The 19,296-nt window shown below is 41.2% G+C and overlaps 1 protein-coding gene across 3 annotated transcripts in view; it reads left to right on the top strand.

The window, feature by feature from the left end:
• LOC125458882 (cytokine receptor common subunit gamma-like) overlaps positions 1-19,296 on the top strand; it is a 48,347-nt gene that overhangs the window by 6,372 nt on the left and 22,679 nt on the right. For 2 of the 3 annotated variants that reach the window (XM_048544676.2, XM_048544677.2), the window contains exons 2-4: positions 9,660-9,747; positions 13,866-14,047; positions 15,759-15,901. In XM_048544676.2, coding sequence (XP_048400633.1) covers positions 9,660-9,747; positions 13,866-14,047; positions 15,759-15,901 — 413 coding nt within the window. Of the gene's footprint in view, positions 1-6,813; positions 7,061-9,659; positions 9,748-13,865; positions 14,048-15,758; positions 15,902-19,296 lie in introns of those variants that run through there. The other variant, XM_059651277.1, reaches the window with a different exon arrangement.

The following is a 19,296-nucleotide window of genomic DNA, read 5'->3' as shown; positions in this document are numbered from 1 at the left end:
GCTCATTTGAAGCAGAGATGAGGCAAAATGGTTTCTCTCAGAGCATGGTCGGACTTTTGAACTCTCCTCCTAAAAAAATGGTCAAAGCAGTGTTCTTCAATAGTTTTAAGGCATGAGTAAAAATGCTTTTAATTCTCAAGGGTGTGAAGGTTATCAGGGCTAGGTGGAAATGCATGTTTGAAATTACAATCAGATCAGCCATGTTCATATTTAATGTTGAGCAGACTTGAAGGACAGAATGACTTACTCCTGCTGTTGATTCAATACTTGTGTATATATCCGTATATTCAATGATTTCTATTGAGCATTGTATTATACTAAAATAAAGTGGCAACATGAGGTGACTGTAGATGACTTGAGAAGTATATTATCAAGTTGAGTTATCATCATCTGGAATGTGTTGCCTTGAAGGATGTTGATTGTAATATTGATAACAGCATTCAAAGAAAAATTAGATGAATACTTGAAGGGGAAAGATTTTTAAGGGTGTGGGGAAACAGCTCGGGTGCAGCATAAATTTCAGAGCTCTCTCAAAGAGTCAATGCATGATGAGCCAAATTGACTTTCTCTGTGTTGCATGATTTGATGGCAGGCTTCTACGAGGGAATGAAGCTACTGTGATTAAATTCACTTAGAATTGCAGAAATGAGCCACTTGGCTTTCAATTACTTCATTGTGGAGTACAGTATCTTCTTCCTTTCACATCAACTGAGGATGAGATAAATGGGGAACTAGCTGAAGAACTGAACTACTGGCTTCCAAGCTTCTGAGTTTAATGGAAACTTGGAGCCACATAAAATGTTGATCTTATACATGGAGGTCTTCTGCAATTTCTGATTTCATGTACAGTCCCACATTTCTCACTTCCTTTGTGGTGCTACTCACAGAATTAACCAGAACACCATACATTATAGTGGCAGAATTAGGCCATTTGGCCCATTGAGTCATACTAGATATGTTTTTCCACCCTGTTCTACAGCTTCCTCCCCGTAATATTTGATCGCCTTATTAATCAAGAACCTATCTCTGTCTTATACACACTCAATGACTTGGCCTCCACCATCCTTTGCAGCAATACTTCCACAGATTAGCCAATCTCTAGCTGAAGGTGTTTCACCTCATCTCAGTTCTAAAGGGTTATCCCTTCATTCTGAGGCTGTGCCATTGGGGCCTGGTCACCCCGACTAGTGAAAACATCTTATCCAAGTCCATTCTATCAAGGCCTCTCAGTATTCTGTAGATTTTAATCAGATCCCACCTCATCCTTCTCAACTCCATTGAGTACAAAGCCAAAGTCCTCATCTGTTCCTCATCTAATAAATGCTTCCTAGAAAGGATCATTCTTGTAAACCTCCTCTGGACCTCCTCCAACATCAGCATGTCCTTCCCTAGATTCAGGGCCCATAACTGCTCACAATATCCCAGATGCAGTCTGACTGGAACCTTATACAGACTCGGCAGTACATCTTTGCTCTTGTGTTCTACCTCTCGTGAAATGAATGCTAGCATTGTGTTTGTCCTTCTAACTGCCAACTGAATCTGCATGTTAACCTTAAGAGAATCCTGAATTAGGATTGTTAAGTCCCTCTGTGTGTCAGGTTTCTTAATCATATCCCTGTTTAGAAAATATTCAACGACTCTATTCTTCCTATCAAAGTGCACAACTTGACACTCTTCCACATTATATTCCATCTGCCTCTTTGGCCACTGTCCTAGCTTCTCCAAGATCCTCTGCAGCCTCTTTGCTTCCTTAACACTATTTTTCCATCCAACAATCTTTGTGTCATCTGCAAACTTAGCAACAATGCCAATAGTTCCATTGTCCAGATTGTTAATGTATAATGGAGATTGTGATCTCAAACAGACCCCTGCAGAACTCTACTAGTCACTGGCTGCCATCCTAAAAAGACCCTTTTCTTCCTACTCCCTACCTTCAGCTAATCGTCTATTCATGCCAGTACCTTGGTCTGAACATTTATTGGCTATTACTTTATTTAGTAGCTTCCTCTGTGACCACTTGCCGAAGGCCTTCTGACAATCCAAACATATCATGTGCGCTGGCTCTCCTTTGCATAGCTTGGTCATTACCTCCTCAAAGAATTCCAGCAGTTTGTCAGGCATGACCTCACCTTGATGAAGCCATGCTGACTCGGCCTTATTTTACCATGCACATTCGAGTAGTCCGCAATCTCATCCTTAATAATGCAGTGTATAATCATACCAATGACCAAAGTCAGTCTAATCAGCCTACATTTACAGCCATCTACCTCCCTTCCTTCTTAAACAGAAGTGCTAGGTTGGCCATTTTCTGTCCTCTGGGATTCTCCCTGATTCCAGTGATTCCTGAAAGATGACCACCCATGTCTCTACAATCTCCTCAGCTATCTCCTTCAAAACTCTGGGGTGTAGCCTATCTGGTCCAGATGATTTATTCACCTTTAGATCTTTCAGCTGACCCAGTACCATCTCCTTAGTGATGGACATTACACTGAACTCTGACCCCTGACTTTGCTGAAGTTTTGGTAAGCTGCTGGTGTCTTCCACTGTGAAAACTGATGCAAATATCCATTCTATTTCTCCACTTCTCTTTCTTCCCCATTACTACTTTTCTGGCCTCATTTTCCAGTGGTCTAATGTCCACTCATGCCCCTCTCTTAATCTTTAGAAATCTAAAAAAACTCTTGCAATCTTCTTTAGTATTACTAGCTAGCTTACGCTCATATTTCATCTCCCTTCTTATTGCTTCTTTAGTTATCTTCTACTAGTTTTCAAAAGCTTCCCAACCTTCTGGCTCTCCATGAATCTTCACAACATTGTTTGCTTTTTTGTGTGCTTTTATGCTGTTCCTGACTTCCCTTGTCAACCACGTTGCCTCATCCGGCCCTCAGTAAGTCCCTTAGCAAGTGTTGCAGCACTTGCAGTTCTTTGTTGTACTTTATGTGAGCTTGTGTGTTTCTTCATAGAATCATACTGAACCGCAGAAATTCATTCAGCCAATGATTATTACAGCTGTTTGAAAGTTCTGCCCACTTATTCCCAGCCCCGCTCTTTCCCTTGTAGTCGTTCAGAACTTCCCATTTCAAATATATAGTTCCATTCTCTTTTGGAAGTTACTAACTGGTCTGTGTGTTAAATATCTCAGAGATAGTAAGAACTGCAGATGCTGGAGTCAGAGATAATACAATATGGAGCTGGAGGAACACAGGAGGTCAGGCAACATCAGAGGAGCTGGAAAGTTAATGTTTTGGGTTGGGACCCTTTGTCAGAAATAGTGAAGGGGAAGGGAACTCAGAAATAGATGGAAAGAGAAGGGTTGGGGCTGGGGTAGGTAGGTGGGATGGTGATAGGTGTGTGCAGGTAGGGACTGGTGGGGATAGTTCAGTGGGATGGGACAGACAGATAGGTGGGAGAGAAATCTCCTTGACCTGACACAACCTGTTCATCTTCTCTCCCAGAGATAGTAGGAACTGCAGATGCTGGAGAATGTGAGATAACAAGGTGTGGAGCTGGATGAACATAACATCAGAGGAGCAGGAAAGCTGACGTTTCGGGCCGAGACCCTTCTTCAGAAATGGGGGAGGCAAAGGGTGTTCTTAAATAAATAGGGAGAGAGGGGGAGGTGGATAGAGGAGAAGATAAGTGGAGAGAAGACAGAGAGGTCAAAGAGGTGGGGATGGAGCCAGTAAAGATATGGGTAGGTGGGGAGTTAGGAAGGGGATAGGTCAGTCCACGAAGGACGGGCAGTTCAAGGGGGCGGGATGAGGCTAGTAGGTAGGAGATGGGGTGGAGCTTGAGGTGGGAGGAAGGACGAGTTAGGGAGGCAGGGATAAGCTGCGCTGGTTTTGGGATGCAGTAGTGGGAGGGGAGATTTTGAAGCTTGTGAAGTCCACATTGATACCAGTGGGCTGCAGGATTCCAAGCGGAATAAGAGGTGCTGTCCTTCCTCCCACGCATCCCCTCCTCCCACCTCAAGCCCCACCCGCATGTCCTACCTACTAGCATTATCCCACACCCTTGACTTGCTCGTCCTCCCTGGACTGACATACCCCCACCCTAACTCTCCACCTACACTCACCTTTACTGGCTCCATCCCTGCCTCTTTGACCTGTCTGTCTCCTCTCCACTTACCTTCTCCTCTATCCATCTTCTATCTTCCTCCGACTCGCTCCCTATTTATTTCAGAACCACCTTCCCCTCCCCCATTTCTGAAGAAGGGTTCCGACCCGAAACGTCAACTTTCCTGCTCCTCAAACGCTGCCTGGCCTGCTGTGTTCCTCCAGCTCCACACCGTGGGGTTGAACATTCCTGGTTACAAGGTATTCAAAAAGAAAAGGGAGTAACCAAAGAAGGATGGCATGTCATGGGCAGGAAGGAGTTGCAGCCTGGGGCCCGATTTATAAACTTCTGACTTCTAAGGACTCATATTTCTGAAAGCAATCCTATACAGCGGCATAATTTTAAAGACCCTGTAGCTTAACAATGGCTATTTTATATTGTCCTGCATTGTGTTCCAATTTACATACGTACTGGCTTGCAAACAGACTCATGAGCGGAACTTGTTCACAGCCTGGGGACTGCCTGTGCTGGAGAAAGAGGATATTTCAGAGGATTCATGGACAAAATCAACTTGGCTAGGGTGTAGTCTGTAGACCTACTAGCTGGAAAGTACCGAGGAATGATCATGGAAGGAAGTTACAGAGAGGTGTCAACATCATAGAGTAGACATAATTAAAAGATTCAATTACTCGAATATAGCCTGGAATGGTTGTACTGTCAGGGGAAGTGAGTGGCAGGAGTTTAGTATTCAGGAGAATTTTCTCCAGCAGTGTGTGTCCATTCTAACAATAAAGGAGTCGCCTGGTTCTTGAGAATGAGGTTGGCCAAGTAGATCAGCTGACAATGGGGGGGGACTTTTAAGGGACAGTTATCATTGTGTCATAACATTTGGAGATGATGTGAAAAATGACGTTGCTCCATCTATAGTAAGAACGATCACCTGCAAAGAGTTGACATCAATGGGGCAAGAACAGGACTGGGGTCAAATATACATCAAGCAAAGATTGGCAGGAAAAGCAATAACTAAACAATGGGCTACCTTCAAAGAACCTAGGATTGAGAGTAAGCAATTCAGCCTATCGACCCTGCATCTCTCTTCCATATGATTGTGGCTGATCGAACATTTCAACGCCTTTTACTAACGCCATCCCCATATTCCTTTATACCTCCCATAATCAGAAAGCTATTCATCTCTATTTTCAACACACTCAAAGACTAAGTTTCTCTGTGGCAGAGAATTCCAAAGGTTCACAAGTCTCTGAGATAAAAAAAATCACCTCCTCTTGGATCTAAGCGATAGCTCCCTTATTTTTAAATTGTGTCCCGCTAGATCTAGACTTGCCAGACTGGGGAAACATCTTACCTGCATTAGCCATGCCCATCCCTTTGAATATTATGTAAGTTTCAATGAGATCACCTGTCGTTCTTCAGAACTCTATACATTGCAGATACAGTCTGTCCAGTCTCTCTTCATTGGACAGTCACACCATCCCAGCAATTAGTCTGATCAACTTTTGTTGTACTTCTTATATGTTAATAATAATTTCCCTAGGATAAGCTGACCAAAACTGCACACAGCACGCCAGGTACCATCTCCTATTCAAATGAAACAAGGCTTCACTACCCCATACTCAAATTCTCTTACAATAATGTCTAACATCTGCAGCTGTATGTTACCCTTCAGTGATTAATTGGCAAGGATACCCAAGTTCCTTTGTACATCTTATAACATTAAGAAATACACTGTACACCCATTGATCATACCAGAGTGGATAGGCTTATGTTTCTCCACTTTGTATCCACTTACCACGTTCTTGTCCGTCTGTTAAACCTGTCCAAAGGCTTCTCCTGAAGCTACTTTATATCTTCTTCATAACATACATCCCTCCCGTATGATCTACAAATTTGGAATTATTGCTTTTATTTCCCACCGCCAAATCTTTGATATATATTGGCAACAGCTGAGGCCAAAGTACTGATACTTGTTACTAAGTGACTCATCTCAACCTGATTCTATGAGGATGACCTATTTATTCCTACTGTCTGATTTCTGTTTGTTGGTCAATCATTAACTCACATTACCTTCTATTCCATGTGCTTTAACTTTTATAACTAACCTCTTGTCACGGATTTTATCATAAGCCTTCCAAAAATCTAAGTATACTATTTCCTTATGCCCTCCTTTACCAATTTTGTTAATAACGTCTTCAAAAACAAGCTCATCAAACATGATTACCATCTGCAAACCATGCTGACTATGCTCAATCAGATTATTATCATCCAAATGTCTATTTATTCCATCCTTTACAATAGTTTCAGCACTTTTCCTACAACTGGTGTAAGGCTGATTGGTCTGTAGTGCCTTACTTTCCCTCCTGCTCCCTTCTGGAATGGTACTGTGATATTTGCAAACTTCCAATCTGCAGGAGTCCTTCCAGAATCTATGGAATTTTGGGAGAGAGGAGATAGGTTGGTACAGGATATAATTCAGGCACAGTTTCCCTCAAAAGGTCTAAAAAGTAGGACACAATTCCTGGGTGTCAAAGGAGATAGAAATTTATTTAAAGAAGAAAAAGTCTGCTTGCTAAAGTTTCCAGGAAGCATATACAATTGAGAACCAAGCTGATTTCACAAGTTTCAGAAGTGATGAGATAAACCAGTTACGAGAAGTAGAGACAGATAACGAAACCAGATCAGCAGCTGATATAAAGGGAAATCACAAAGTCTCTTCTAAGCTGATCAGTCACAAGGGTTGTAAAACAAGGAGGAGGGCTAATTAGTGAGCAAAAACTGGACTTACACTCAAGGCAAGAGGCATGGTTGAGGTGTAAAATGAAAACTTTGCATCCGTCTTTATCCATGAGGCAGCTGCAGCCCAGGCCACGGCGACAGAGGACAGAAATCAGTCAATAGAGAAGTTTTAAGTTGATAAGGAAAAGGAATTGTTAAGCTGTCAGTGCTTAATGTTTATAAGGCACCAGATGTGGATAGGATACAAACAAGAGTAAGTGAATGTGGAAACTATATAAATACTTGTAACATTCCCTGAATTTTGTGTGGTGTCAACGGTATGAAGAATCAAAAACAATATGCCTTTGTTCATTAGGTGATGGCTTAGTGGTATTATTGCTGCGCTGTTAATCCAGAGACTCAGATAACATTCTGGAGACGCAGGTTTGAATCCTGCCACTGCAGATGGTGGAATTTAAACTCAATTTTAAAAAAATCTGGAATTAAGAGTCTAATGATGACCATGAGTTGACTGTCAGGAGAAAGCCCATCTGGTTCCCTAATGCCCTTTAGGGAAGGAAACTGCCATCCTTACCTGGTCAGGTCTTCCAGACCCACAGCACTGTGGTTGACTCTGGGCAATTAGGGATGAGTAATAAATTCTGACTGGCCAGCGACGCCCTCATCTTGTGAATGAATAAAGGGGGGAAAGAAAATTTGTAAAGGTAGATCCAGTAATTAAAGATCAGTCAACTTAACTGTGGTCATGGGAAAACATTCAGAAACAATTATTTAGGATAGAATTAATAGTCAAATGGAAAAATGTGGGTTGATTCAGAAGAGTCCACATGGATTTGCTAAGGGAAAATCCAGTCTAACATTTTGAAGAACTAACAGGCAGATTTAATGAGGGAAAATCTGTTGATGTGTTGGATATACACTTCCAAAAGGTGTTCAGTATGGTGTTAAACATCAGGCTAGAGAAAGTTATAGGTCATAGAATAAAAGGGACAGTTGCAACATGGCTACAGGTTGGCTGAGGGCAAAGATACCGAGAGTAATATTTAATGGGTACTTTTCAGATGGGAAAGATGTTGGCTCTGGAGGTCCATAGGGATTGGAGTACCGAACCTTGCCTTTTCCGATACATTATAAATAATCTAGATTGTGTGAACAGGGGATAATTTCAATTTATGGAGGATGCAAATTTGGGAGAATTATAAATTTTGAAGAATGTTGAATTTCAAAAGGATATTGATATGTGGGTGGAATGGATGGATAGGTAGCAAATGAAGTTCAAGGTGAAAAATTGCGAGATGACACACTTTAGTTCAAGAACATGTGTAATGTAAAGAGTAATAAATGCAAAATACTGCCAATGCTGGAGATCTGAAAGAAATACAGGAAGTGCTGGAGAAATTCAACAGGTCTGGCAGCATCTGTGGTAGCAACAGTTTTACTGGGCTTGAAATGTTAACTCTGTTTCTCTCTCCATAGATAATGCTTTGTATTTTATGAAAGGAAAAAGTACAATCCTAAAGGATGTGCAGCAAAGTCCTCAGAGTATACATATATGTAATTCACTAAAAGATTTTAGGGCAAGTAAAGAGAGCTGTTAATAAAACATTCAATACTTTAGGTTTCATTAATGTGCACACAGAACACAATAACAGGGAGATAGTAAGAAATGCCAATGTTGGAGTCAGAGATAACCCAGTGTGAAACTGAAGGAGCACAGTGGGCCAGGCAGCATCAGAGGAGCAGGAAAATTGATGTTTTGGGTCAGGAATCTTCTTAATTTTCTGAAGAAGGGTCCTGACCCAAAACGTCAACTTTCCTGCTCTTCTGATGCTACCTGGACTGCTGTGCTCTTCCAGCTCCACACTGTGTTAACAGTAACAGGCAGGTTCTGATGAATTTGTACGGAACACTGGTTAGATCTCAACTGGAGTATCATGCACAGTTCTGGATTCCACACTCTAGGATAAATATATATATAATTTGAAAATAATGCAGAAGATGTTTCTGAGAATGGTTCCAGGGATTATTGAGAAAGTTAGGATTATTTTCCTTTATTTTAAAAAAAGGCTAAAAGGAGGCCTGATTGAAGTTTTCAAAATCATGAGGGGTCTACATCGAATTGATATGGAGAAACTGTTTCCTTCTCATGAAATGATCTAGAACCAGAGGACACAGCTTTTGAAGAGTTTTGCAAAGGGAGCAAATATGAGGCGAAGAACAACTTTTTCAGAAAATGAGTAATTGGGGTCTGGGATGCACTGCTGAAAGTATAGGAGAGGCAGGTTCAACTGAGGCATTCGATAGGGCATGTTTCCTTTTAAATCATCCAAAGAAGTGGGTTATAGAGAAAACGCAGTAGATTGGTGCTAACTTAAGATGCTCAGAGAGCTCCTGGAGATAGAATGGGCTGAGTGGTACCCTCCTGCATCATAACCGGCTCTGTGATTCTGTGATACTATTCTTCTTCTTCCACCACATTTTCCACAGTGTTATTCAACTCCGTTCACTGACAAAGTTTTCAACACTGTCTATTCAAAGAAAAACATGTGGGAGATCCGCACAAAAATGTTTTGGTTATGGTTTAAAGATGAGAAGAAATAACATTTTATTTTCCCTTTGTGTATTTAGCGTATTGCATGGTAATGTTGGGTTTCTTGTCTAGTATCTATATTTTCGATTGAGTCACTGTGGATTCTGGTGAATTGTTACAGAACTGAAATATTAACTCTGTTTTTCACTTCACAGATGCTGCCAGACCTGTTGAATAACTGCAGCGTTTTCTGTTAATGTTTCACATTTGTGGCATTTGTAGAATTCTGTTTTTGTAAGAGTGTAGTCTGCTTTACCTGTAGATGTGAGTTGCATTGTCTATAATGAGGAATTTATGGAGTGCAAATGGGACCACATTGATGAGGAAGCCAACTACACCCTGTTTTACTGGTGAGTCTGCTGATTAGGTGAAAGTGTTTGTGGAGTATTTGTTCTGATAGAAATTGATTCAGAAGTGCACTGCAAAGCTGGTGAAATCCCCTGTGATTTGGACAGTTTCTCCAAGAATCTTATCAGCAAATACACTGCCCACTAGGATACTGAGCTGTGTGGGGCAGTAAATGTCTCAGCTATGTTTCCTGCTCAGTGTTCAGTGAACTGATCTCGTGTGAGGAGAAATAAGACAGGCTGGTAGCATGACACTGTTGTAATCAAGTTACTGTTTCTTCTAATAAGGAAAGCATAATGATTATAACTAATGATTAATAAAATATCGATAATCATAGTAAAACATAGGGAATATGAGTAGCAGTAAGCCATGCAACATTTCACACCTTCAACCTTGTATTCAATAAGGTCACAAAAGCAAAATGCTGTCAAGTATGGAAAGCTGAAACAAAAAACAGAAAATGTTACAGAAACTCAGCAGGTCCGGCAGAATCTGTGGGGCGAGAACCAGACTTAATGTTTCAAATCCGATGTGACTCTTCTTTCAAGCAGAACTCTGTTTTTCTCTCCACTGACCCAGCCAGGCCTGCTGAGTTTTGCCAGCATTTTCTGTTTTTATTACAATAGGATCATGTCTGAACTTATGCATAAATTTTACTTCCCTTGATTTACATTCCTTGATATTTTTACAAGTGCCAAATTCTAATGATTTCACACTTGAATGTAGTCACAGATCGAAAACCAGCAAAACTTATTGGTCGTAAATTCCAAAAAAAATCACAACACTGCATGAAGAAATTTCTTCTCATCTCAGTTTTAAATAGCCAACCACATATTTCCAGACAAAGAAAAAAAACTTCTCAGAGTCAAGCCCTCTAAGAAATTTATGTTTTATTGAAATCACTATTTCTCTTTCTAAACTTTAGAGAAAGTAGGCTCATTCTGGTCAATGACAATTCTTCAACTTAAAAAATCAGTCTACTAAATGTTTGGTGCACCCCTCTCAGACCAGGATATTTTTCCTAAGGTAATCAGAACAAAACTGTATGCAGCCTCTTCAAAACCCTGCATAACTAATAGTGCGACTTATTTTTTCATTCATCTCTTCCACCTCTCTGGTAAGGCTAATGTATCAGTTATCTTTCAAATTGCTTACTGGACCTGAATGTTAAATTCCTGTGATTCATGCACAAAGCTCCCTATATCCCCCTGAAACCAACAACTATCAGTCTCTAAACTTGTAAAAAAGCTTTACTTTTTCATTCTTTCTATGCAAGTAAATAAGTTTACACGTTGCCACATCACATTTTATCTGGCATGTTTTGGCCTAATTGAACAAAACCAATTCACCCACTACCTCTGCAGCTTTGACTATCTCTGAAGTCACCTCTGTTCTGTTTAGGCCCTAAGGGTGATGTGATTTGCTAGTTTCTAGCACATGCTCCTACCCACAAAAAAAATCATTTTATGTCATTTATGATTCCCATCATAATCAGAACTGAAAGCTCACCCTTGTGATGCAAATAAAAATGGCAGGGTCTGCTTTTAAATGAAAGCAAATCAATTCTAATGAAACAGATCTTACTGAGAAGTACCAAGCTGGAGACATTGTTTACCACAACTTGATACATTGCCATACATCACATGCTAGTACATTCAAAATCATTTTTGTTTTTGAAATTTTCAGCCATTAGTACAATAATTAATATTGGTTACACTTGTGTGGTATTCTCTAACAGAGGAAGAAGGGGGCAAGGTGAAAAAAAATTGACAAAATCTTAAGCGAGGACAAGAGCCACTGGGGAGGGTCAATTTGCTGTTACACACGTCATTTTGGTGAAATGCTAAAGTAAAGCCAAGATGGTGGCTCAGTGGTTAGAACTGCTACCTCACCAGGGACTCAAATTTGATTCCACCCTCAGGCAACTGTCTGTGTGGAGTTTGTACATTCTCCCTGTGTCTGAATGGGTTTCCTCTGGGTGCTCCAGTTTCTTCCCAGAGTCTAAAGATGTGCAGGCTAGGTGGATTGGCCATGCTAAATTACTCATAGTGTTAGGGATATGTAGGTTAGCTGCGTTAGCCATGGGAAGTTTGGGGTTACAGGGAAAGGGTGGCATGCCCTACATGGGTTGGTGTGGATTTTTTTTGGGCTGAATGGCCTGTTTCGACACTGTAGAAATTCTATAAACTTCCAAAATGTGGGAAAGCTTTGGCTATCCTGTGTGCTCTTGTCTGCTGTGGAGTGGTCACTTATAGAGCAGCAAAGTCGGACCCCAAGCAACGGATCACTTAATGACTTCTGAGGTCAGAATAATCAGCGCTTCCGAAAATAAAATGCAGGCAATGAAACACAGCAAAACAAATAAAAAATAAATTGGTACCAGCAGATCTGACCCTAAACACAACCAGCATCATTGTTTTCTCTATTTAGAAATATGTCATAACATTGCCATTTAGAAGTTGTAAGAACATATGAGAACCAGGAGCAGGAGTAAGCAATTTAACCCCTCTAGCCTGCTCTACCATTCCATAAGATCATCAACCAAGTCAACTCCATTTTCCTTCCACTTTCTTATAACCCTTCAACCCACTACTAATTTAAAATGTATCTATCTTCTCCATAAATTTACTCAGTTTCCAGGCATCTATTATACCCTGGAATAGTGAATGCAGCAAATTTGTGACCCATTGAGGGAAAAAATTTCTCCCCGTCAACTCCTTCTCCTAAAACTATGACCTTTCATTCTAGATTTCACTCCAAGAAAAAAAACATCTTCTCATGTCTTTAGCATTGCAGCAGCCTCAATATATTGATGATCTTTTCTGAATGTTAGAAGTGGTACTAATTATTTAAAATAAATGAATTAAAACCTCATTACATTAAAGGATGGAGAAATGTCACATAAACATTTAAGTATCCCTCTGGTGATAACTTTTATTTCTATTTTGATAACATTGCGATTTTTGTATAGACCTGCTTTCACTCAAACTGACAGACGAAAGATGAACTGATAATGAGCTTTAAAATGATGAAAGGCTTGATTCAGAGAAGTCATTTCTATTCTTCAGGGTGCGTAGTCAAGGTTTGGTGTGCTGTTTTCGAACAATGTATGTCAACAATAATCTAGTCTGGCCTTCATGCTAATCAAGATCCAAGAACATGATTGACTCTTATCTGCCCTGTGGCTAATTAAGAACAGCCATTAACTGTGGCCCAACTCATAATGATTTCATCCTATGAATGAATAAAACAAATTAAATAAGTAATTTAAGAGAAATTTCTTTATCCAGAGTGTGACCAGAATGTAGAACTCGCTCCTGCATGAAATAGTTGAGATAAATAACATGGGAGCCATCAGCCAAACTAGTCAGAAAATTGAATGACTTATTATTAACTTTAAAGATGATAAAATATGAATTCCTAATGCTGTCACTTCAAACATTTAATTTGTAAACTGAAGTTGCCTCATCTGAGACTCCATGCACAAATCTGTATCACTACATTGAAACTTAATGTTAGCAAAGTACCACAAAAGATTTATCTTATGAATAGGACATCTGCTGTCTCAGGTTGATGTAAAAGATTCCTGACATTACATTGAAGAAGCAGTAGGATAGTTCTACCTGATGACCTGGCCAATATTATCCTGAGATAACCTGAGAAACAAATAATAAAAAATGGATAACAAAGTGTGGAGCTGGATGAACACAGCAGGCAAAGCAGCATCTCAGGAGCACAAAAGCTGATGTTTCGGGCCGAGACCCTTCATCAGAGGTCCTCTCTGATGAAGGGTCTAGGCCTGAAACGTCAGCTTTTGTGCTCCTGAGATGCTGCTTGGCCTGCTGTGTTCATCCAGCTCCACACTTTGTTATCTTGGATTCTCCAGCATCTGCAGTTCCTATTACCACTAATAAAAAATGGATTATCTGGTTTCTGAGAGTCTGCCGGGTGTTACTGGCTGCTGCTTTTCCTTCATTAAAACATTGACTACACTTTCAAAGGCAATGAAATAATTTCCTGAGAAAGTTATGAATAAGTCTCTTTGTTTTCTAGCATATAAAAAATTTCACCTGAATTTCCAGCTTATAAACTGGAAATAACCATTTCTCATCCTGTACAGGTATCTTTCAAAACCCCGGAAGGAATGCGGGAACTACATCCAAGAAAATGGCTATAATGTCGGTTGCTATTTCTCAAAAGAAGAAATTATTGAGTTTGAGTACTTTAACATTTACAGAAATGGATCCAGTAACTCAGGAAAAGTGTTGGCCTTAACTCAAACATTCCAGCTACAGAACCAAGGTAAATAAACTAGGGCTGAATCTTACACTTACTTTGCTAAGCTTCAGTTTTATCAAGTTTTGTGGAGAATTTCTCTCTGCGAGGCCTGGCGAATTTTCTTGTGCAATCTCCCTGGGCATGCTTCCTTATTTGAATACCAAAGTCTAATGGCACCATTCTTGACTGATGACAGCAGAATTCTCACATTCATCATAGACGGAAAAACTTGTCACAGTCAGGGTATTTAGGGATTCTTGGTATGGCACCATCTTTGATGCAGTGCCATCATATGTTTGAATTAACCAGTGTGCATCTGGTTAAGAATAGGCAGTCTGGAGTGGTCTTTCATCCTCAATCCAATGTGCCACAAACAATGCCTGTCATGGCACATAGGTGGCACTGCTGACGCTTAGCTGCACATCCCCAACCCAGTAGTATCTTCGGCGCAGGGACACGCAACCTAGCTGTTCTTAGCCACATTTCCTCTCACCGTGTCTCCTTCCCCAAAGCCCACTGTAGCCCAGCATCTTATAATTGTTCAACGTGGACTAGCATAAGCTGCAAGTCCTTTAGTCACTGCTAATCATTTACTTTTATTTGCAATCACCAAAAGTGAATAACAATCAAACAACGAGAACACCAACAATTTTGCAGTCAGTGAATTGTCTTATAAGGAGAGGCTAGCCAGGCCAGGCCACCATCCTCTGGAGTTTAGAAGAGTCAGAACTGATTTAATGGAAGCATACAAGGTCCGGAGGGGACTCAACCAGGTGGATGCTGAAAGGATTTTACCTCTTGCGAGAGAATCTATGGGCTATAGTTTAAAAATAAAGGACTGCCCATTTAAAACGGAGATAAGGGGACATATTGCTGTATGTGTCTTTGGAATTCCCTTCCTCAAAAGACAGTGGATGCAGAGCCTTTAAATAATTTTAAGGCAGAGGTGGATAGATTTATGATGACCAAGGGGATGAAAGGATATCTGGGAATATACAGGAATGCAGAGTTGAGTTTAATATCACCTCAGCCATGATCTTGTTGAATGGGGAGCAGGTTTGAAGGGCCCAGTGGCCTATTGTTATTTCTTGTTTATATCACTGCATCCAGTTATCATTAATTGGGTTTTCTGCACTCTATCATGCTGAAGGTGACGTTCCTACTGCTCAAAGTTTTCATCCTCCTCCTGGTTTTAAAACACTACCTTTTCATTTTAGATTTCTTTTTTTTGGGAAAACAATATAAAAATGCACAGTCCTTACATGACACAGCTCTCTGCAGTTCCATGGAAGGAACCGGTCACTTAAAAGATCACCAGTCACCTTTGATGACTACCAGGATTGGTTGGTTCTGTGATAGAGTCCTGGGGCATCTTCAGTTTGTGGCAGCACTGTGTCTTATTTATATAGAGGAAGGGTAGCCTTGCTGCAGCATTGCATTGCAGAATCTTGCCTGAACCTCCAGGAACAGGTTGGATACGAACATGGTGAGGGTCCTCGTTTTGACATTTTCCCAAATTTCTCCAATCATTCAGGGCCTGGGTAGATTCTTCCCATTGTCAGTAATTCCAGAACAATGTATAGATAAGATATAGGACGGATACAAGGGCAGATGCTTGAGGGACACCAGTGGTAATGGAATGCGAGATTGTCCAACAGTTTGTTTTTTCTGAAAGAATTAGTCTCTTGAAATTATCTACTTTAATAACAGCAAAAACTCAATTCATGCCTTTCAGTGAAACTCAACCCACCTGGAAACCTGACGCTGAATATGTTTGAAAACAACGAGCTCCTTTTGACCTGGGACCCACCAGCAAAGCTACTGAAATGTCAAATGTATGAAATCCGGCACCGCAGTAATAAGGATAAAGATTGGCAGGTACCAGGGCGAGAAATCTCCACCAGTGTTACCTTTCTTAATAATTGGGAAGCCCAACAAATCAGTGCACAAGGCTAAAACATTTCCAACTTGCTTCAGTAAGATATGTCAAATAGGAGATCCACGTCAGCCTCCTCGGGAAGTCCGACCATCACAAATATCAATCTTCAGCTAATTTAGTTCAGTCCACATAATAATAAGAAATGGCTAAAAGTTGCAAAACCTATGGATCCAATGTGGGATAGGCAGCATCCTAGCAATAGTATTGAAAGCACATACTAGAGAATTAGTTGTACTCTAGCCAAGCTATTCCAGTCCTGCTACAACAATGGCATCCAGCCAAAATATGTTGTAATGATATCACTGGTAGTAAGTGGCAATGGTGAGGGAGGGCACTGAGCAGGGCAGGAGGAGCAGTTGAATGGGATTCTCTCTGGCCATGGGGTGTATTTGGAGAAAGGTTGCCTGATGCAGAGATGAATCTGATAGATAAAGGATTTCTCCAAACTTTTTAAGAAAATTTATAGCTTGGGTTGTGTATGAGGTTGCAGACATGTTCGCCGAGCCAGGGGTTTTGGTTGCAACCCTACTTGTCACCCTGCTAGCTAACATCGTCAGTGTGCCTCTGGTGAAGCATCAGTATCCTGTCTCGCTTATTATTATTTATATGCCTCAGTTTGTTAGGTTGTTTGGTACCTTCCAGTTCTGTTTCTCTGTGGTTTGTACACAGGGTCTAGTTTAATCCGTTTGTTGATGGAGTTCTGCTCACAATACCACACTTCCAGGAATTCCCTGGTATGTCTCTGTTTGGCTTGAGTGATTATGGATGTGTTGTCTCAGTCAAATCTTGCAGAGAATTTAGGAGCAAGGTATCATTGAAGACTCATCACATCCATACACCTCCCCTATAGCCCTCATTAGGAAGAAAAACAGAGAAACGAGATATATCGCTAATTTCCGTCAGAGTCCTAAACTGATCAAGTGGAATATGTAGAACTGCTCATGTATGAAACTCACTCTGTTGATTCCCCAGAAATTAAGAAATGTTTGGTACAACGTTTGAAGTCTTTATAAACAACAAGCCATTCAGCGATTATTAAATTTCTGCTGAGGTTGAATCAACAGAGACCTAATGGATTCCTGAGACTGCTCAATTCTGATTCCAGATTCAGTACAGTTCAGTCAAAAATAATGCAATGCTGATGGTTTTAGTCAGAAGACCGACCATAGGAGGGACCACACCCCTGTACAGTTGGATGGGTGTTTGGCCTAAGTCAGTGGCAGCATTCCAATTCCCTATGACATTCTGACTATGATTCAGTAGAGTGTCACTGATGCAACTATGAATGAGATTTAAACCCAGTCTGGACTGGTAGAGCTAGGTTTGGTTTCACCTTTGGCATCTATTTCAAAAGAGAACCTCAGAAAGCTTCAGCTGATTAAAACAAACTGCAGCAGACTGCACCAATACATGAAGGCCCAACACCCAACAACCCAGAACCAGTGACGAGGAAATCCAAATAGGCATAGAAACTGTTTAAGTGCTGAAAGAGGATCAGAGAAGATGATGACGTCCTCTATCAGCTGGTTCATGGTAGGAAGAGAACACTGAAGCAACTCATCCTTCCTGGCAGCCACAAGTGTTGGTAATGGTTCATGATCAAACAAGACTCCAAGTGACAGAAAAGACTTCTGCCCTGATCAGAGTGTAAGATAACCAAGTGTGGAGCTGGATGAACACAGCAGGCCAAGCAGCATCTCAGGAGCACAAAAGCTGATGTTTCGGGCCTAGACCCTTCATCAGCTTTTGTGCTCCTGAGATGCTGCTTGGCCTGCTGTGTTCATCCAGCTCCACACTTTGTTATCTTGGATTCTCCAGCATCTGCAGTTCCCATTATCTCTGATCAGACTGTGGTGTTTTTGGCCCAGAATACCTGACATTGACTACTACACTCGCAATGTGAGAGCTGTGCTTTTGCCAAAGCAGGGAAGCATCTTTGCCCCGACCTGGGATCCCTGGTCACCAAGAGACCTCCAGAGGTATTACAGTAGATTTTGTAGTCCTTCTCCTCAGCAGTCATGGAATCAAGCATGTAATTGTATTCATAGATGTCATCACCAAGTTCACACAGACCATTCCCATCCCTGGCCAAAACACTTCAACTTAGCCAGATTGTTCGTACTTGAATATTTGTCTATTTCAATGTTTCATGTTGGATTCACAGTGATCAGGGTGAAACTTTGAGACCAAGATCCTAAAGGAGCTTTGCAAGCTCAATGGCATTGCTCGGGGCTGCACCATCCCCTATTATTCAGACGATAATGGACAGTGCAAATAATTCAGCCATATTCTGTTTGACCATCTGTCTGCCTGGCCTCATGAGAGTAAACTTGTGACCTGAGTGTCTTCCGAAGATGGCTTAGGCTTATAATAGCATCCCACATTCTCCCACAGGCTATTCACCACAATATCTCTTCTTTGGACATGACTAAGTCCTAACTACAGGCCATTTCCCTTGGGCTCTTCATGCCTTCTGATGGGGATGGCAGAATCCATGAGTGGGTAGCTGAACATCGCATAAGGCTAAGCTAGGCGTTTGAGATAACGTCTATGGGGGCTGAAAGAGAAGCACTGAGATCAATCGGAAAGCTGACAGAACTGATTCAGTGCAAGGTTATTCTTCTGAAGTTGCAATATCAGGGCTTGGAATAAGATATAGATGTCTGGGATGCTAAACTCAGAGTCACCGAATGGCTTGATATAGGTGGCCACATCTATGCTGTTGAGCTGATAGTTGAGACAGTGAGGGAAGTGAGTTGCTTGACAACAGACACCAGGTGAACGGTTTGAAAACAAACTCATTGTGGAACCTGACGTATCACTGCATCACTGCTTGAGTGAAATGGAGGTGGATACTGATGAGGACTCCTGGAGAGACCTGTGTGTTGTGAATTAAGGAGGTACATTCAGTGTGGGAAGCCTGCTCTGGCCTTGAAAATGGAGCAGGAGTGGCCTTTCAGGAGGCTAAAACTGGAATAATAAATTACAAATCCTGCAATTCCTGGTGACTTGCACACCCTAGATCCCAATGTGGGTGATCTGCCAGAGAGCCTGAAGCCAATAGAAGATACCAGCACAAAAGAGAGTTTGAGAAGCCTGCTGTGAGAAAATACTGGATATCACCACAGCCCCTACAGTTTATCCAGGTCAGTGATGCAAGAAGAAATTGCTGCCAGTGATATAGACACAAACATTCTAGCCCTCATGATGTGATTGAATCTGTTGCTCACGAAACTGCTTCACGTATAGTTAGTGTGTACAACGCATACTCACTGGGATGGCATGGCCCAAACAGGGAGGTGCATAATAGAACAAAGAACAATACAACACAGGA

The sequence above is a fragment of the Stegostoma tigrinum genome, chromosome 15 (assembly GCF_030684315.1).
Source record: "Stegostoma tigrinum isolate sSteTig4 chromosome 15, sSteTig4.hap1, whole genome shotgun sequence".
NCBI lineage: Eukaryota > Metazoa > Chordata > Chondrichthyes > Orectolobiformes > Stegostomatidae > Stegostoma > Stegostoma tigrinum.
This window is presented reverse-complemented; position numbering and strand designations above follow the sequence as displayed.